The sequence below is a fragment of the Fusarium proliferatum genome (assembly GCF_900067095.1).
Source record: "Fusarium proliferatum ET1 genome assembly, contig: FPRO_scaffold006, whole genome shotgun sequence".
In the NCBI taxonomy this organism is placed as follows: Eukaryota; Fungi; Ascomycota; class Sordariomycetes; order Hypocreales; family Nectriaceae; genus Fusarium; species Fusarium proliferatum.
In genome coordinates this window covers 1,943,893-1,964,484 of record NW_022194795.1, presented here as the reverse complement: position 1 = coordinate 1,964,484, position 20,592 = coordinate 1,943,893, and the positions used below count along the sequence as shown (strand labels likewise).

Sequence of the window (20,592 nt, the reverse complement as noted above, 5' to 3'; positions counted from 1 at the left end):
TCGGGCGAGACACGCCACCTATATTGGGCTAGGAAGTAATATAGAAATGAAGAGAATGGCGTTGACTTCTTGGGTGATTGGTTCTCAGAATGGCAACGCATGCACGACAAAGAAGGTGATGTCGATGTATAGTGGATGGCACGCGTTGAATCGCGTCAGTGCGCGTCTGTAAATGTGACGCCGATTTAAAGTGGTGGGGTAAGATTGTGGAAAGTCTGCCTACAAGGGGGCAAACACCTGAGCCACCTACAGAAAACCCTGTGACTCAACCGCCTGCCTACAAAGCGAGTACTGTTGAGGAGAGTGATTATTACGTTCTTTATACGATTGGTTATTTTCGTTATGGATATTAATGCTACTTTAAAGCTCGCGCATTGGTTTCATACAAGCTAAAGAGATGCCATTTACCTTGTTGTCAAGTGCTGGTTAGAACTGGAGGACATTTTCAATAGTGAACTGAGTTCGAAAGAGTGTCTCGTTAGCCACAGGATGAGCTGACCCATCGTTAAACAACCTACATTATTTTTGATAGGCTATTAGAGCGTCTTATACATCCATCACCTTTACCTATTGCTGAGTACACCTCAAGTCTTCTGTAGCTTAGTCATCATCTGCCAAGAAACCCCTTGAAAGGAGGGTCAGACAACCTCATCCCTTTGGATTCCAGTTACTACCAGGGTGACTTCATCACTTCATCTCCAAAGTACCACCAGCTTGATCATGCTTGTGAAGGCGGAATACTACCTTCTTTTCCCCTACGGATCAAAGACAACACAACGGAACCCAAGTTGGCATAGAACCTGTTTTCCTTCTCACCAACACCAGCGTCAGTGAGAATTTGACCCTGGTGTCGCCATTGACCTCTGACTCGAGAAGTCTCGAGCACAGAACGGGAGCTTAGTGACAGGCATTCTTCTATATGGACTATTGAGATGACCTAGTCTAGTACAAGTTCTCTCTCTCCGCACTGGATGATCGGTATTCCTTTGCGATGTGGTATAGTTACCATTATTTTCGATCTCCCCGATCTCCTCAAACAAAGATGTCTGCCTGCCATCTTATTGAATGAGGAATTTCTCATATGGAACTGACTGCTGATGCGACATTTTGACTTGGATTGTTCATTGTGCTTTTTAACCTCTCCCTGCGTAAGATGGACTGTGGTGGTATTCGAAAGGTCTTATCATTGGCCATGAACTCGAACTGCATGAAGAACTGGAATGCATCGCGATGCCTGGATGCTAGAGAAGACCCTCAATTTTCAGCTTGTGCCAGTTGTTGTTGACCAGAATTCCCCACCATATCATACCTGACCGTGCGTGGTGCGATACTGGCATATTGGCAGGTGTATGCAGGTGGCAGATGCCAGTCGAATGCCAACCAGTTGCAACTATTATATTCCAGCCTTTTCTCCCTTGGTATCGCCCACACCAGCCTTGCCAAACATATCTGCCGGTGTAAACATTGCATTCCATTCTCAGAAATTCCCCTCCCGTCGCTCCGAACTGACTTTGTTTCTTGTCTCTTGTGTCGTTCATTTCTTTCTTTCTTTTTCCTATGGCTCCTGGATCTCTGATCCTTAGCTAACCTCGCTCATTCCCGCTCACTCAACGCCTTCGTTTCTCCCTCTCTACTTTACAACTCCTCTTCTGCTTCTTCGACTATCGCAACACCTTGTGCTTTGTTTGCCAATACCAACCTACTCAGGTCACGTAGGCCAGGCTCATCATAATTATTGTGACATCCACGAGCAAGCCTTTCTTTCAATTTCTCCGGCATTTGGGCAAGGCGTGCGACTTTGTGGCTGGAATATTATGTGCTGATTCACCACACTCAGCGCGTTTACAATGGCCGATACTATGGTGACAATCGTTCGCTCACCACTATCCGAAGCATCGAATCGAATCAACTCAAATTATTCTACTCAAGAAGGTCAGCGCCACAAGCCGCGGTATGACCGCCCTAACTCATCGGTTGTCAACAACACCGCACGCACAAGCCATGGGCACCCGACTGCATACTTTTCTGGCCGACCTTCTACTCAACAGCAGCCTCCAGTTTCAACACCTCAAGAGCAAGCCACTTTAAAGCCTCCCAGTGTTATGGACGATGAACGTCGACATTCCGCGGCATCTTACGATTCTTCAGGAAGTGGCCGCAGCAAGAACTACAAGACGCATATAGGGCCGTGGCAGTTAGGCAGGACCCTTGGCAAAGGCTCATCTGCGCGCGTAAGACTATGTCGCCACACAGGTACAAATCAGCTGGCTGCCGTCAAGATTGTCAACAGACGGATGGCGTATCTTGTCCAAGACAGTAGTTTGGCTGCTCTTAGCAAGTGGGACAATAATCTCCCAGAACAGATCGATGGCGAGATGCGTGTTCCCATGGCTATTGAGCGAGAAGTGGCAATCTTGAAGCTCATCGAACATCCGAACATAATGAAATTATACGATATCTGGGAAAACCGGTCAGAGGTGTAAGTGCTCCACGCAGGGAACTTTGCAAGAGGATACTGACAATTTAGCTACTTGATACTTGAATATATCGACCAAGGTGACTTGTTCACCTTTATCAACATGAAGGGCCGCCTGAGTGAGGAAGTTTCTATCTTCTTCTTCCGCCAGATCATCAGCGCCATCTCATACTGCCATTCCTTCAACATCTGCCATCGAGACCTGAAGCCTGAGAACATCTTGATCAGTGCCGATCTGCAGATCAAAATTGCCGACTTTGGCATGGCTGCTCTCCATCAAACAGACACACACCAACTTGCTACAGCTTGTGGCAGTCCTCACTATGCTGCACCTGAGCTCCTCAAGAACAGACAATATAGGGGCGACAGAGCAGATATTTGGAGCATGGGTGTTATCCTGTTCGCAATGCTTTCAGCCACTCTTCCATTCGATGACCCTGACCTTCGTGTGATGATGGCTAGAACGAAGAAGGGACAGTACGAGATGCCAAGTTTCCTCAGCCCAGAAGCCGAGGACCTGATCAGGCGAATGTTACAGGTCAACCCCGATAGACGCATCACCCTCAAGGACATATGGCGCCATCCTCTGATTCGGAAGTATGCATATCTGGATAACCTTTGTGACATCAACAGCCAGCCGCCTGATATACGCAAAGGTTTTCAGTATACCCCAGTACCTACAAAGGATGTTGATCCGCAGTTAGTTCGACAATTACGATCTATGTGGCACATGTTTAGTGAAAATGATTTAAAGCTCAAGCTTACATGTGACGAGTAAGTATTTTACTCCTCTTCTAGCGGTTGGAGTTGCAACTATTGACACTTGCAGACCCAATGATCAAAAGGCTTTCTATTGGTTGTTACACCACTACCGCGAGCAACAACTGGAAGACTTTAAGCCTGAGCTTGCCCACTCTACAAGTGACTACCATCATATGAAGCCCGGCACATGGAAGAAACGCGTATCGACATGCGAATTTGCGCAGCCGAGCGGCAACGGTCACGGGCGTTCCATATCACGGTTCACTGTGATTTCGAATGCCACTGAACCAGAGCTAGCAATAAACCAGGAACCATTCCAAACAGAACGTGCGGCACACTCTCGTGATTCCCAAAAAGGACAATCGCTGGTCAGTGTCCACCGTTACTCTTATGCAGAGAATGGCTCCTATACTGGGCAGCCCAAAAGGCTTCGAAGTGGCTCAGGCGCACGACGCGGACGCGGGACCTCAAACCGCAATTCTACCACAGGGCGCCTTCAATCGTCTCGAGGTTCGTTCTCTTCGATGCACAGCAGTCGGCAAGGTACACCTCATGCGCGGAGTTTGCGACACAGGCGTGGAGTTGACTTCACGCATGTCCGGAAGAGATCGACGTCATCCTCCAATCGCAACAGGAGTGGTTCAATGCCTCCTTATGTTACGGAGCAAGGTTCAACATATCAAATCGAAATGATTCGATCTCACACGCCAGAACTCCCAAGCCTACCTAGTGGCGTGCTTCCAAAATTGGCGGATGGACATGACCCTCAAAAACGCTCCTCGGGACAAGCGTTACGAATAGCGCTTGGGTCCCGATACGCCTCCGAAATCTTCAAGGAGGAACTACGCCACTTTAGCAGCAATATTGCCAAGGACTGTGACGAAGCGTTCAAAAGCTCATTGATAGAAGAGGACTCCATCGCTGGCTCGCTGACTGAACCAGACCGCACCCAGTACGAATCTACGCCGTTTTCCTTCACCATTGACGCACCCGAGGATTCGGCCACAGATGTTCTCGAGCTTTCGAAGAAGTCTTTCAACAACCGGCCCCTTCCACCTCTGCCGACTCCGACGCCAAGCTACAATGGTCATTCGTTGGCCCCAACACCCACTGGTTCCAGACCAATGACTGGGGAATCTTATTCGGAAGAGTTGAGCTCAGAGCAGGTCGAGGTAGCCCAGCCAGTTCTGCTTACGAGACACACTGAGCGCCGGGTTGTCTCAGCTCCGACTTATACTCAAAAGCACAAAAGAACTGCTGCGCTGCCATCCATCAACGAAGCTGGAGCAGCGGCCAACGACAAGGCTCGTATCGTGTCAGCGCCTCCGCATACACCAACAAAGAAAGGGATTGATAGAATCCGTGGCATCGAATACTTAAGTCAAGTCGAAAACAGCATTCGTGTGGTTCATTCGCCAGGTGATGAGAGCCCCGTGAAGATTCCCGAGCCACTCAACGTAAGGAAGAAGGTCCCTGAACCCGAGCAACGGAACTCGGCCCCTGCTACACAACTTCGAGAATTGGACTCGGCGTCGCAACGCAGTGTGGATGGTGGCACCACTGCCACAACACTTTCGCTGGAGCCCCCTTGCCATGACGCTCAGGCGGCGACAAAGAAAAAAAAATTGTCTTGGTTCAAACGATCTTCAAAAGTTGAGTCAGAGCCCAGCCGGGAGTCCGTTGAGTGGCAAGATTGCACTTCGTACTTGACTTCTAGTGATGGGAAGCGAAGCGATTCAACGTCAACAGAGGCTCCGACTAAGAAGAAGACTTTCCACTTTTCGTTTTGGAAGAGCAATAAACAAAGAGACTCTGTTATGTCAACCGCCAGTGAGTTATTTCGTCTCCGTAAACAGAGTTGTACATGGTGATCTAACATTGAAAATAGGACCTGAGCAGAATGAAGAGCGACCTTCACTGGAGATCAACATCATGGGTAAGACACATGTTTCCGCCAAGGTATCTCAGACCAAATGGCACGAGTCTGGCTCCGGCCCGGTGCGCAACATTGAGGTGAAACAAAACTGGCTTGCACGCCTGTTCAGAGTCAAACCAGCAACAGACCACATTTGCATGACGATTTCGAGGAGACGAGCACGTCAGGAGGTTACCATCCTCCTACGAGAATGGCGCAAGTACGGCATTCGAGACATTCAAGTGGACAAACAAAGGAACATTGTCTTTGCACGGATTGCAGCTAAGAACTGTAAGTGGTATGCTTGACATGATTGCGGCACCAGAACTGACAGAGACCTTAGTTTTGAATCTGAAAGAAGTATCCTTTGCCGCAGAGGTCGTTACAGTGATTGAGCATGGTAAGAAACAGCCACTCAGCATCATTCGGTTCACGCAGGAGCGAGGAGCAGCCAGCAGCTTCCACAGAGTAGTCGACACAATGAACATGATCTTCGACGCAAGAGCTTTGGTGGTAGCCGACAGGAACAAGCGAAAGATGATGATTAAGACACTCAACTCGTAATATTGGTGTTTCAATCAGCTCCACGCTGGCTCCTTCGATATATACTTGTCGAAATATGATGCAAGCTGGCCATTGACACAGCCTTGCGGGTTGGATCACGGGGTTATGCAAAGAGTTATGTGCATGGTATTGGTTGTATGGAGTTGGATGTATGAGCCATTGCTTTCCGTTTTGTTCTGCTTTTGGGTCAAGGTGAAAGGTATGATTTCTTCTCTTAAACATGGACGGGCGAATATGCGGAGTACAGGAGGGAATAGTTGTAGGCTAGGAATAGCCACTGAATCGTCCCTTAACTAGATAATCCCTTTATCATCCTATATCGCGAATTTTCTCTTGAGAACCTGGTCAGTTAAAAACAAAACTAGAAGGGCAAGCTGAACACGCGGCTTGCATCCAGAAAGTGAGTCCACGTATTGATTAAACGTATGAAGCATGTTTTGTGCCATGGAGCTGATTTTAGCCAAGAGCTGCCTGAGAGCTAAAACTCATGGTGGCCTTGCCTGGTCCATGCCCCAAACTTTCTCTTTGTGTAATCATCATGAACTGTGGGCTTAGAATACTAATTTAACCAAAGGAGCTTGGGTTACAGAAGCTGTTAAGGCTGCTTCTTCCTAGCACTGCTTAGATTCTGTGGTTTATGCAGTAATACATTTTCTGCAGCTGTTCTGTCGAATAGAGAGGGTCTGCGGGGAGTAGTCGGACATTGACCATCAGAGTCCTTGTGGTTTGAGAAAGAAGGAATTCATAGTTTGTATATGCTTCGACTTCGCCTTTGGGTTGCGTCTCATAGTGCTTCATAGCTTCGAGCAAACCTTTGATCTCATCACTATCTTGGTAGACCAACAGCCAAAACTCAGAGGCCCCTTGGTAAGACGAGGCCTTCTTGTGTTTATGACTAACTTATAGTTGGTGCAGGGGGATGTTATAGTCGACCTTCACACAGTCCTGATGGGTTGTAGCTTCAGCAGGTAAAGCCAGTTTGGTAAAGCATGTCATTGCTTATCTGTACCAGCCATAGTAATTCAGATAGTATGAAGACCAAAATATCTATAGTTTCTCATTAATCAAGTAATGGATTATTTAGGAGAAAAAACCAATCTCCTCCACAAATCAAAGGAGTGTTTGACTTACTACCAGCTCTCTTTCAAACTAGCCCGCTTGTAGTCTTGAATTTCTGGATATACAGGCATAGATACATAATCTTAATGCCCGAGACTAATTCACCAGCACGTGCGACTCGAATTTGATTTTGTATTCAACTGGAGAGAGTGCTGCTGTGTCTCATCAGTCGATTTGTCTATGGTTATCGAGAGCACTAGCAAACAAGCTTACGTTACTTGAAAACACCTGGTAGATCTTCTTTTTAATGTAGTTTACCTTGCTCAAGCAAGTGATACGGTGAGTAGAGAGCGCTCTTGAATTGTCCCATAACACACACCATTGAGCAACCCGTGGGCGAGATGGTACCTATCTACCATATCGACGAGTTTGGTTGTCGGAAGTCAAGTCCGAATCGATCAACGTATGTGGAGAAGTTCGGTAACATTCCCGAGATATGGATGGATCCCTTCACCTGCCTCGGCTGCTCGGTCGGGAGATCGGATCCATGGTTTCGATAGCAAGATACGCTTCTTCACCGAGACCACATTATATGTTCTCAAGCTTACTAAAAGTCAAAGGTAACAAGTCGTTAAAATTCTGTTCCCTTGCTGGTGGCCTGGTAGTAAAAACCGAGAGGCCGTCTCGGAGGTCAAGACCGAACTACGGTGTCATTGATTGCGGTACCCATGTAGGTACAGTTGATCAATACTAGTAAGTCAATAGTTTCAAGAGTGTAGCAGTCACTGCAACCGAGGTTCAATAAGAATGGCTTGATATGCATCGAGAGGCTTAGAATGATGGCAAGCGAATGTAGGTTCTCGGTCGAAGACCGAGCAATAAACAAGGTGGTGGTTGACAAAGCTAGGTAGGTAAGTACCTATTGAATAGGTCCGGTAATTCTGAGAGGGAGTATGAAATGGGAAGTCGCGATGGAGGGAAGGTAGGTACGTCCCTGATATCTCATGTGTACAAGGCTTCCTCTAAAGGCATACAAGTTGCCGCCCACGGCCCCCAACAAATTTGGTGACAGTTTGTCCACTTGGAAGTATATATTTTAGCTGTTCAGGTACCCTTTCGGCTGAGCTCCCCGGACCGTCACGGCAGTTAGCCACCATTTCCGTCTCCACATGCTATTCACCTTGACATTAGCGTCAGATCTTGCCTGGTTTGATACTGCCTTTAAACCTGTGAACCTTCACTCCATCCACCCGAGCCAGGCCGATGGCTACCGAGCTCAACACGGACGATGGCCGTTGTTCGGTCATCGAATGGAAAAGCACGGTGATAGAAGCCCCAAAATCCCAGTATTGTACTGTCACGGTAAGCTTGTGAAATCACCTGCCCGCATAACAAACGATACGTCCTTGCAGCGCCCTGCTCTAGAGGAATGGGAGCAACGAAAGCCAACTTGACAAAAGTAGGTACCTAGTTACCTTGCTCAATCGAATATGAGAAAACAATCGTCGGACTTCAATGTACGGGCTGGTCTCGGCGCACGTAGTACTGAAGGTAGGCAGAGGACAGTGCGGTGTTGCATCTGACATTCATTTGCAGGGATATCTTCATCTTCCCCAGGCCCGGTGCCGTCACTGACGCGGAGGCGCCCCTCGGCCCTCGTCCGAGGCACGTTGCGCCTTCAGGAATTTGATGTGCGGAGCACCAGCTGCTTCAGTGTTAACATGTATATAATTATCTGCCTTGTCCCAATCCTTCTGCTCTTCAATACTAGCTTTCCCAATAATTCACTCTCACCTTCATCGAGATCGAGCATTTCCCCAAACTCCGCACTTGTCTCATTCAACCTTGCGCAAAGTATCAGAGCTACTTACAAGCACCGTCACTGGCGCCTCATCACCAGAGACATCGTCGACACGTGAAAGTGCTGGTAGTAGTATATAATACCCATTGGCCTTTCTCCTCACCTCACCTCACCTCATCCTCCATCAGTCAAAACAAGAATCGTTCTCCATTTGCGATCACAATGGCTTCCGTCGATTCTGTCCTTCAGGGTGTCTCCGTTTCTGGCAAGGTTGACGACATCCACCGCAAGATCCTCACACCCGAGGCTCTCGCCTTTCTTGCACTGCTGCACCGTTCCTTCAATGAGCGACGCAAGAATCTCCTTGAGCGACGCAAGGCTCGCCAGGCCGAGCTTGATCGAGGAGTTCTCCCCGACTTTCTTCCTGAGACTAAGCATATTCGCGAGAACCCTACATGGAAGGGTGCGCCTCCCGCCCCGGGCCTGGTGGACCGTCGTGTTGAGATCACCGGCCCCACAGACCGGAAGATGGTTGTCAACGCACTAAACGCCAATGTCTACACTTACATGGCTGATTTTGAGGGTGAGTCGCTGTTCTTACTACATCTTGAATTACTTGCTCTATGGACTGGAAAATGACCGTCTATGGCTTTTAATGGATGCGTGATCTGGTGATGATTTAGTCTGCTAATACTGTAATAGACTCAAGTGCCCCAACTTGGGACAATATGATCAATGGACAGGTCAACCTGTACGACGCCAACCGTCGCCAGGTCGACTTCAAGCAGGGACAAAAGGAGTACAAGCTTCGCACCGACCGCAAGCTACCTACTCTCATTGTCCGTCCTCGTGGCTGGCACCTCGAGGAAAAGCATGTCACAGTTGATGGCGAGCCTATCTCTGGTTCCCTCTTCGACTTTGGTCTTTACTTCTTCCACAATGCCTTTGAGACCCAACGTCAGGGCTTCGGCCCCTACTTTTACCTTCCAAAGATGGAGAGCCATCTTGAGGCTCGCCTTTGGAACGACGCCTTCAACCTTGCTCAAGACTACATCGGTATGCCCAGAGGCACCATCCGAGGTACTGTTCTGATTGAGACCATTCTTGCCGCTTTCGAGATGGACGAGATCATTTATGAGCTTCGCGACCACAGCTCTGGCCTCAACTGCGGTCGATGGGACTACATCTTCAGCGTCATCAAGAAGTTCCGCAACAACCCCAACTTTGTCCTGCCAGACCGTTCCGCGGTCACCATGACTGTTCCCTTTATGGAATCATATGTGAAACTTCTGATCCAGACATGCCATAAGCGTGGTGTTCACGCCATGGGTGGTATGGCTGCACAGATCCCTATCAAGAACGATACTGCTGCCAACGACAAGGCTATGGAGGGTGTCCGCGCTGACAAGCTCCGTGAAGTTCGTGCTGGACACGACGGCACTTGGGTTGCCCACCCTGCTCTTGCAAGCATCGCTACCGAGATCTTTGACAAGCACATGCCGACTCCCAACCAGCTATTTGTGAGAAGAGAGGATGTTACCATTGGCCAGAACGATCTGCTCAACATGAACGTCCCTGGTACCGTCACGGAAGAGGGAATCAAGAAGAACCTCAACATTGGTCTTGGCTATATGGAGGCATGGATTCGCGGAGTGGGTTGTGTCCCTATCAACTACCTCATGGAGGATGCTGCCACCGCCGAAGTCTCTCGAAGCCAACTTTGGCAATGGGTCAAACATGGTGTTAACACTGCTGAGGGCAAGCGTGTTGATAAGTCGTACGCTTTGAAGCTGCTCAAGGAGGTTGCTGATCAGCTTGCTGCGTCTGCCCCCAAGGGTAACAAATACCACCTTGCTGCTCAATACTTCTCTAGTCAGGTCACTGGCGAGGATTATGCCGACTTCCTCACAACGTAAGTTCATCCAACCCCGCTGTCTATCTGGGTCCAGAGTACTAACTACTGCGTAGTCTTCTTTACAATGAAATCACTCAGGCTGGACCTCCCAGCCCTGCTTCTAAGCTATAAATAAGCCTGTGTTCAAAAATGGGTGGATAAAAATAGGCATAGTGGTTTTATCGAGCGTTTTATGGGGTGTATGCATAATTCTGGCATTTTCCAGTATGTTACGGTTTTGGGTCATGATATCATTTTGTTACTTATACAGCCAAAGACTGGCATATCTACACCAAAAAGAGGTCATTCTCTTGATGATTCGAAATCAGTGACCAGTAGATCGCCTGCATCAAGTCTCACCATGAACCTTATTATGGATGGCTTCCTTGCAGCCTTCCCTCCTACCACTTTTACTCACCCACTTCACTCAGCACAAACATCCAACACAAAAGAGCTAGACGTCCTCAAAAAGGTTCTAATAACTGTTCGGGTCATTTTACATCGTTGAAAGAGGGTTGGTCTCGTTCAAATATGTTGGTGAAATGCCTTCATCTGTATACTGCAAGTTTTCAGATTCCACAACTCTAGCGATGGTTAATAATGTACTTACCAAGGCGTGGTAGGCTATAAAGCAAGCAAGCCAGGGACCTTTGTGGACTTTTTGTATCTATGAATGTATTTGTTTGAAGGTCGGAGCCATACAGGTTGATATGTCGCTGAGTGTCACTGCGTCTCTTCACTCGAGCGTCTCATGGCAAGCAAGTCATCATAAACATGACTCTAAACTTAAGCAAGACACATATGTATTATTCTAGTACCTAATTAATTTTCAATTGCATTGAAAAAGAGAAACAAACCCCCAAGCATGGCCATTTTGTCCATGGCTATGGGAAAGGCATCAGACCTGCGTATTCATTGAGATGGTGATTTCCCATATCTGTACAACCGCGCCGTAGCTATCTAACTACCCATGTTACTTATTAAAACTTTTAGAAATGTCTAAACTAACCATGCCATATATTTTGAGATTAGGAGACTGCGTGTCCAGAGACAGAGCCTTCCTGGCTTATGCATCTCTACCTTCAAGGAGCGTTGCATGAGAGCAAAGCATGCTTATAGCAGAGCCTATATTATACGGACGGATAACTAACACGCTTTGATTACATATAATTCAATATTTTCTTTAGGGTCATGGGAGTTTCTGGCTCAGGACTGGGACTGTTGAAAGTTCCAGCAACTAATTTGTGTGTTCCATGTGGACTCCAGCAGCCGATTGTCATACTCAAGAACAAAAGTATGCAAATGGAAACTAAGAGTGATACACACTTCACTAATTGTTTCATTAATTCAATTTTCCTTTCCCTTTTCTTCATGAAGCATCCTCCAAGTCATGAAGCCATGCTCGGTCAGTGATGGTTGCACCAGTGGTGAAGTTGTTAGTATACATGAGATAACATCGAAGACAATAGCACAAACGCATATAATGTCTATGAAGATCCTTGTAGCGTCTCTAATTCAGATAAAAGCTACCGGACTTGGCCACACCCCCTTAGATGTCTCCTCCCGTGAACTTGGCTCTCAGGTTACACAACTATCCGCCATCATTGCCAGTTCCCGCGGCACTAAGCGGAGGATTTATTTCCTGCAGATCATACCACCTGGGGAGTTTCAAGTCGGCAGATTGCATGGAACTCATCATGTATCCCGAGGTCTGAGCTGATGTAGTATCACACCGGGAGGCAGCAGACGGGAGGGCTCGGTCTGGGCCGTGAGCTGTTTTCAGGATGCACTTTGAGTCGAGGCAAAAGTCACAACTCTCGTCTTCAAGAAGCTCCTGTTATTGATACACACGCAGATTAGCACAGAATAAGGGCACCTTTTGCCGGTATTTGAGCGGTGAGCTTCTTCATCGGGATTGTCACGAACAGGGTTGAAGTCGGAGGTTAGTTCGTAGAGTTTCTGATTCGTGAATCGGCCAATAAGCGGTTTATCACAGCATTGCACTAACATGACATGTTCAATATCATAAGTTTCTTAATCAAATAAACTGTTATAAATGCATTGCCATCTACTCGTTCCAGCACAGCCAGCACAGCCAGCGGGGCCATGGGTGAATGATTGTCTTCGCCGCAAGGGAAGATACACAATCACATCAGCGTGGGGAGAACGACAACCTGTCAATGATCCAATCGGAATAATGCGAGTCAAGTCAGGGGGTGTCGCACTATTGCTATTACGACACTGGCGAGGGCATTCATTGAACTTTGCAGACCATCAATATACAAAACGCTACGATGGAAGCTTGTCAAGCCCAGGTTGAGGATACACAATACCAGTACGCAGAGTCGATACGAGGAAAACAAGATGAAAACTCGTTGAGAGGACACGTATCCTTGTTTAGTATGGTTGAGATGCAAACAGCGTTCTCGTATGCGCAAACTTCCGCTGCCCAACTGATCAGCACCCATAGGGAGTCCCTCGTCGCAGACATTTCGGCGAAAACAAGTCTTGTTGTGAAATATTACTGGACGTAATAAAGCAGAGGAAGAGAGAGAGTGGGCTGAAAGAAATATCCAAGTGATGGCCGTCACCAGAACACGCGAGGTACCTTTCAAATGCATGAGCTGCTGTGTCCGGCCAGCAAGGATAGCTCCGTGCATAACGTCGTCCACTCTTTTGCCAACATTTATCTCTCACGGACACGAGAGCATCACTGTCTGATAGTGAGGTGCAGCTCAGTCTCGGCCAGAGGTAGTTCGCCGTCGTGCAATCCCGCCCTTGGCTCAGTTCCACGAAACAACTGTTAAATCTTGGGTCCGTGCTATGAAACAATCGCATGAATAGCGATAGCTTGGCCCAGTTTGTTTCAAGCCGACTCTTCACTGCTCGGGCACTGTCTGTCTGTGTTTTTGTTTTGCGCTCATGTCCGGCGAGAACCCTGCGTGCACATACAATACATACCGTACCTGTGCGAAGCCGAAGCCTAAGTTGCATCTCTATACTCGGGCCCTCAGCCTCGACGCCATGTCAGATCCGTGGCTGGCTGTCTAGAACCACATCACCCCATTTTCGACTGTGATCCCACTCTGTAGTGGTCGGACCACGCCCTGGCTTACAAGCTTGAGCACAATGTTTCGGTCTAAAAGTCAACGGAAAAAGCCACTCATGTACACTTCACTTCACTTTACTTCCACTCCCGCTCCCATACACCTCCTAGACCTCATCGCCTCCCAGATCGACTGGATTTGCCTCTCCGCTACTTGCCCTTATTCACTAGCTCACTGCGCGCCGTTCCAGACTCTAGCGCAGGTCTTGTGCGCCCCCATTAGCAGCATCTTCTTCATTTGTGCAGTTCCTCGTACACTCAAACGCCCCATCATAGATTCCTGTAGCGAGTTTCTCTCATAGATGCTTGAGTGCAGTCAGGTGCTGGAAAGGGTCGAAAAAGGCGATAATGGCTTGAGTTAACCTCTTTTCGACAGTCGGTGGCGAGAGGTTAGCTTTGCCCAGTCTCCCCTTGGTACCAAGCGCTCTGCAGCGCCTTGCGCTTGACCCGACCAGCATGCTTGACATTTCAACCTCGTCTGGCGGTTTCATTCAGGGCCTTTTGAGGCTAGATGCTCATCTTCCAGGTGGGCTTCGATAAGCGTTATTTAGTGTCTCAACGGGGGCGACGAGAGCCATCGGAAATGAGGGTATTCCCAGATTATCGAAATTTTCAAGCTATCATCAAAGATTAAGAAAAAAAAGTCTTAGACAGAAAGCTTGATTATTCTTGCATCCTGCCCATGTTGCAGCCATCCATGGACAAGCTCTCGTCTTACAATACCGCGTCTCATTCCTCGACAGAATCACCCCTTTTCAGCGCAGAATATCATTACAAGACGTTTTCAATAGCATACCACAACTAATAAAGCTCCCATTTTGGTATAGAAAGTCCATGCATAGTTGTGCTCGGGGAGCTTTCGTCTAGATTCCGGGAGTTTACTTGGTGGACAGGACCACGTTTGACCTTTCGCTACCACGGGAAGCTTACCACGATCATTCTACAGGACCCTCTTCTTTCTTTCTGAGACATGAGAAAAGAACAACCCAGGCTTTTATTGAGACAACGTCCTCAGGACTCAACACACCTCACCAGAGACCTGGTTCTGTCCTGCCCTCACTCACCCTCAAGCGTTTGGTCCAGCTTCTTGATTAGGAATAATTATTTGAGCACACCTCCCAGACGGGATAACCCCTATCAGAACTCACGAACTTCGAACACCAAAAAGCATAATCTATGCCAGAAGTTTGAATAGTTCCATTGTGAAGGCCGAAGATGGGTTGTACTTCTATTCCATTTGCTGTATGTAGAGGATGGGGTATAGCCCCGTGGAAGTGAAGGAAACACAAACAATGGGGATCTTTCATATCGTGCAAACTACGATAACCAATTGCTCCAAAACTTTAGGCCGGGGACGGTGGTCTCGATCACTCCCCTTCATCGCCATAGATCTCGCCAGAGGTAAATCTCTGCAATGAGACTTCAGACCGCGGACTCAATTGGAGTTTCAATTGTATTTGGAATCCCCAAGATCTGCGTGATAGATCTGCATGTCACTGCATCTAGACCCATCTGGCGCTCCCATGCCCTCTTTCATTCACTGCTGGGTCGTCTATGCTAGGTCTGGACACGAGCCCGATTGCTCAACCGCTTCCTTCACATTAGGACCTCCCGAATGGATTCCAGTAATGCTAGTCCTCAGGCATAATGGTAGTTCACTGTGGCTGGCTGACCAAATCTTCATGCCGAGCGTTACTCTAGTGTTTGTGCAGGCCATTCCTACTCCGGAACCCATATTCGATAGCTTCGATAACTGAAACCAGATAATGACCGCCAGCCAATCGCTGAGAGGGCTTACATTGATAGTCTCGTACACTGGCAAATCAACAAGTCCCTTCTTGTTCGTACACAAGACTGATCTATCACTCCCTGCTTGCCAGGTTACCCACCTTGTTGCTTTGCGTTTTTTGCAAAATCATTTGAAGACACCATAGTCCTCATCAAATGTCTCGGAGAAGCTCTTCGTGATGTACGTGTCAAGTCAGAAACAGTTGTTCTACGCATCGTCGCATCCCATCAAGAGACCGCCCTGTCAGGGGCAAAACGCCATTTGGCCAATAAAATATACACATGCGTTACACAACCGTCATACCTGTACACATTTCCATCCTCTTGAAAGCCCAATTCCGTTATCCTGGTAAGAGTCCCGTCCCAAGCCCGCCTTGTTAATGCCATATTTTGTCGTATAAACACATCAATGAAGACCCGTTGATAGAATCTGCCTTCACCTGAGCTCCATTCCGTATGCCTTGACGCCGATATTCCAATCTTTCCAGACCCTGTAGCGCCTATTTTCCTGTGACAAACCTGGCAGACATTATATGATAAGTATTATATGGGAATTTGTTCAAATGCCAGAATGGATGATAGAGATATGTGCCTCGAAACAGGCATATGCGGTAGCCGCCTGCCCTTGTAATACCCAGACCGTTATTTTCTTGAAACCAGGTGCTGAAGTTGTCGTCATCTTGAAACCCGGGTATCGCGCATTAAAACAACAACTCCTTGCGAAACAGGTTTACTGTTCCCTCTTGACTTCAGGGCTATCGTTGTCCTCTCCACTGCGATCTGCTCCGTTACCATCACCAGAATTTTCGTTGTTCTTGGTTTCGCAGCCCTTGACAAGCCGATGTCTCTATAGTTGAGTTAGCAAGTGCCATGAATGTCACGATCGAATCAGGGGCCGGAGTGGCAGCACAGCCAAATCACTTACCTTCAGAGCATCCTTTCTGGAAAAGCTTTTACTACAAAAAGTACAAGGGAAAGGTTTGACTGCCAGATGAATCCGCTTGTGTCTCTTGAGATCGTGGTTTCGACTGAACGACTGAACACATTGGTCGCACTTGAAAGGCCGCTCTGACTGTGTTGGTGGGGGTTGACCTTGACCTCCGTATAGCATGGGATGCCCATATGTATTGACGGGCATCCCTGGGATCATTGACATTTGGCTTCCAGGCTGATGAATATTGGACAAGACTGAACCTCCCATGGTGGGGAGGGGTTGATAAGGGGCGTATGGTCGATAGGAACCAGGGGGTGCCATGCCAGCACCATGCGGCTGGCCTGACATCGATCCAAGGCCCCTGGGCACAGGGCCGCCATTAGAAGAGGTATGCTGGGTCGGTGAAGGCTGGTGACCATATGGTTGATAGCTAGACTGCTGAGATGCAGATGAAGTATAGTAGTTCGGCGTGCTGGGGGGCCTCGAGTGCGTATATGAATCGACGTGTGCCGAAACACTCGAAGGAGTAGGGGGTTGCGTCGCTACCGAGCCTTGCGAAGTCAGAATTCCACCCTGGGCCTGTTGAGATGCCGAGAGGCCTGGTGGAGTGGTCTGGCCACCTCCGCCCGAGATCGAAGTCTGAAAGGGTTGATGCACTTGATCGTAAGGGGGTGCTGGGAGTCCGTCACCTCCAGTAGCCGGCGACTGAGAACTTCGAGGGTGGTTATATTGATGCATTCCGGAGCCTTGGTTGTAAATTGGGTTGGTTCGTCCAGCAAAGTGCTGTTGACCAAGGGCTGGCTGAGCCTGGGTCGCAGAGCTGACGGTATACGAGGAGTTGCTTGGTGTAGCCCATGCCGCGGGAAGTTGTCCATATTGATACATGTTGCCTGGTGCTTGAGAACCCTGGGAACTCCCGGTATTGACGCTGGAAAGACTGGGGCTCAGGCCATCACTGGCTCCTGGCGAAGGGGTCAGAATACTGGGCGAAGACGAGATGCGGCGATCTGGAAAGGGACCAGGAATGGGAGAGTAAGACGACGGATATGAATATCCAACCGGCTCGCCCTCCCGGGAGCACTGAAAGGACTCTGACGAGTTACCTGGGAAAGAAGGGTAGAGAGGGTATTTGGCCATACTTGGAACATCTGTTGTCGGTGGCGGAAGTGTCATGGCAGGCAGGGCGCCTGCGGCGGGACGCCGTGAAGAGAAACTAGCTCCCTCCATTGACATAAATTTGGAGTGGTTGCAAGAGTTTAACGCTTTGCTTTGTTCGTTGCCAGAGGTAAAAATATGCCACGGAGGAGCACGAAGGCTTATATAGCCGCCGTGGGCCACAGGAGGCAGAGAGGGGATATTAGAGTTGTTCGTGTGATCTTGGAGTTGAGGAGTATAGTTGATGGCGGGCCGAGGAGCTCCCAAAAAGGTACTTTTATACAGGAGGGGGAACTTGAGCAACTCTTGCCCGGTATCGAGGCTGAGTTCGTGTTGGCAGAATGACTCTTGGAAAGACTTCTCGTCACAGCAAAGAGGGGTCGTATTCCGCCACTGCTGTATCACTGATGTTGCGAGGGAGTGGTGAGTTTTTCGTGCGCAAGGTGAAGTAGATACGCGATGTATAGTATAACTCGGTGGAATACAGAAGAGTTGATTGCCCGGATGAAGTTATCTTGATCTCATAGACGAACTTTAAACGGCATTGACAAATCGCAAAGGACAGTGGTAGGCAGTGTAAGGCCGAAGATGATGATGAGTAGAAGCACACTTGGAAAGCTTGAATTGAAAAAAAGAAAGAAGGAGAAGGAGGGGAAAGGGCAAGCTGAAAAACGGAGGAGGATCAAGGTAGATGAATACCTCTGGGTTAGCTGAAAGTACTGTACAGCAGTCACGATGTTGTCGAGATTCGGATCGGGATGATGGGGTTGACTGGGGGTTTTTGGGGTGTCGTCAATGAAAAGTCCACAGACTTTCAATAAGGTTTCTTTACCCAGGGTGGCGCTTTGGCGTTCTCTGGTGTAATATGTATATCTGGTCAGGGCCTCTGCCTCGATGCAAGAAGGAAGCATTTACTAACGCCACGGAGGTGCGAGAGCTGAGCAGGGGAACGAGATGAAAGTGAACGAGCGCAGGGGCCAGCTCTGAGCCAGGACCAACAAAAACGAGCCTAGCCTTAGCTAAAACAGAGTGAGACTAGCGAGACTCGAGCGCTAGCAGGGGACCTCAATTGCCCAGGCCGTAGCTTCTCGCCTTGGCGTCTATATGGGTCTAGTACTAGCACCCATCCCTGCTAGGCCGTCACTGAGACGGGATCTCTGAGGACAGACAACTGGCACTAAAACCGACTAGCGCGGGAGGGCTGAAAGAATCATGGGCCCAGGTGTTGGTCCAAGACCGACCTGAGGGAAGCTGAAGTACCTCCTGTACCTACAGCCAAGTACCTGCTCAAGTACCTTTTTTTTACCTTTGCTTGCAATCATAATTTGGCCGCTGCCATCTGCGGGCAAATGAGGGGAACATAGAGTTAAAGTTCATGAACAGACGAAAGCACGCATTCAACTCAAAAGCCAAGGTTGGTCGTGATAGCAACGAGGGAGGGCTTTATCATGGCCGCCGTGCGGAGTACAGGCATTACACTCATCTATTAGTGTGTTTCCATCACATCTCTAGACGAGGATGGATGCCCACCACCTTGGGCATTGGCAGCTGGATGGATGGCTGGACTGCCTGCTGGTACCACTACCACTACCACCACCACCACCAGTAGGCCGGAGCTGGAGCCGGAAAGAAGAACAGGGGTGAGACCTGGAATGGCATGGGTGGAAACTCTGTAGGTGTGGGTACAACCAAGGACGAGACATTCATTCAAAGGCACAAACATCAACATAGGAAGCAATTGTGCGAGTTATGCTCAACTGGGGGAGACAAGAGGCAACGACACAAGCGTGGGATAGCTCCCCCTCAACCATAACCATTGACAAGTACTCAAGTACCTGCGTAAGCTGCAAATGCGAATGCTCTCCGTCCAACCTGAGGATGGAGTGAGAAGGAGGAGAGTCGGAAACCATGCACCACGAAAATCCTGCAGTGCACTACACGACAAAGCACATTTCCATCGGTTCAGCTCATTGATGGTCTGCTGTGGTCATAATTTGCGATTTGCTGCGGTCGCAAGTAGTCGAGATTGAGCTTCGTCGAAGCATGAATGGTTCGCCGGTGCAGGAGTCTATCTACATCAAGCCTCATCCATAACAGTTCAAATGACAAAAAACCATAGATCGAGCTCTTCTTGACATGTGGTCTAGTCAGAAGTTTGGCTATGTTGATCATCGTCTACTGTGTGTTCTGGCACACGGGATCTCCATCCCCGTCCCTACTTTTTACTGAGTGGCTTGGGCGAGATCGGGTACCAGGGGGTGGGAAAGCGGCTGATGCTTGCTATGAGTGGATGGCACGCAAATCCCTCCCGTAAAATACCTACCTATGATGATGGAGCACAACTTTCACTTTGATGTTTGTCCTCTTGTTAAGCTGCTCTTGGGTTTGCTCCCATCAACAACTTGCAGTTCTCCTGTAGCTCTTGGTCTCCCGTGTCATCATTTGTTGGGACACTCCAGCACACTACCACCTCATTCTCTTGTCCGTGAATGAATGCCAGCCTCGTCTTCCAGACCCGGGGATGGCTAGAATGCCAAACTCCTGGGCTTTCGGCCAACAGCCTATGCTTCTCAAGCAAATCACAATGATTTTCTAAAGGGCCAAGCTGATGGCCGCTTTTGGCTTCTGCTTTAGCTTGTCATGGCTGTCTTTTGGAGAAGCCATCTGCAACTCTGGCAGCCTGGTATCCTGGCTGTGGCAGTGGCGGGATCCGACCAGCTGGACTCTGTTTCTCATGCAACCCCTGAAGGCGTCGAACGCACAACGGGGACGGCGTCCGGAAGGCGTCCCTGGTGGCCCAAAATCGAAGGGCAGATGCTGCTTGACATTGATGATGATGGCTGTGGTAATGGGGGTGTTTTAAGGTGCTGTGATCCTGGTAGTTCCCAAGGCAAGAACGTTTAGTTAGAGAGTCACGTAGGAGAGAAGTGTGTCTACTAGGAGTGTGAGTGAACGCATACAACGTGGCAGGTGAACACTTTCCAACCGCCCTCACCATCAGTCAGTCGACTTCTGTAGGCCCTCACCAGGCGTCCAGGTACACACGGACCTCAAAGATCCCAGCCCGAGCATACCAAGAAGAAAAATGGCTGTGATGGTCTTGTGGTCCAAGTTGGACCCTGAAGTTGTCTTTTTCGG

General features: G+C 48.7%; 4 protein-coding genes across 4 annotated transcripts; 3 read left to right on the top strand and 1 right to left on the bottom strand.

The window, feature by feature from the left end:
• Positions 1 to 1,847: 1,847 nt before the first annotated feature.
• FPRO_09700 (uncharacterized protein) lies at positions 1,848 to 5,717 on the top strand (the record flags this gene model as incomplete). Its single annotated transcript, XM_031233119.1, has 5 exons — positions 1,848 to 2,479; positions 2,528 to 3,250; positions 3,306 to 5,068; positions 5,127 to 5,444; positions 5,497 to 5,717. 5 exons carry the CDS (start codon positions 1,848 to 1,850, stop codon positions 5,715 to 5,717), a joined length of 3,657 nt encoding a protein of 1,218 aa, XP_031082988.1.
• Positions 5,718 to 8,799: 3,082 nt separating this feature from the next.
• FPRO_09699 (putative DAL7-malate synthase 2) lies at positions 8,800 to 10,603 on the top strand (the record flags this gene model as incomplete). Its single annotated transcript, XM_031233118.1, has 3 exons — positions 8,800 to 9,160; positions 9,280 to 10,489; positions 10,546 to 10,603. 3 exons carry the CDS (start codon positions 8,800 to 8,802, stop codon positions 10,601 to 10,603), a joined length of 1,629 nt encoding a protein of 542 aa, XP_031082987.1.
• A 5,492-nt stretch (positions 10,604 to 16,095) lies between these two features.
• Positions 16,096 to 17,472, bottom strand: FPRO_09698 (uncharacterized protein; the record flags this gene model as incomplete). Its single annotated transcript, XM_031233117.1, has 2 exons — positions 16,096 to 16,212; positions 16,291 to 17,472. The coding sequence occupies 2 exons, from the start codon at positions 17,470 to 17,472 to the stop codon at positions 16,096 to 16,098; spliced, it is 1,299 nt and encodes a 432-aa protein (XP_031082986.1).
• Positions 17,473 to 20,094: 2,622 nt separating this feature from the next.
• FPRO_09697 (uncharacterized protein) lies at positions 20,095 to 20,358 on the top strand (the record flags this gene model as incomplete). Its single annotated transcript, XM_031233115.1, has 1 exon — positions 20,095 to 20,358. The coding sequence occupies one exon, from the start codon at positions 20,095 to 20,097 to the stop codon at positions 20,356 to 20,358; it is 264 nt and encodes an 87-aa protein (XP_031082985.1).
• Between the last annotated feature and the right edge of the window lie 234 nt (positions 20,359 to 20,592).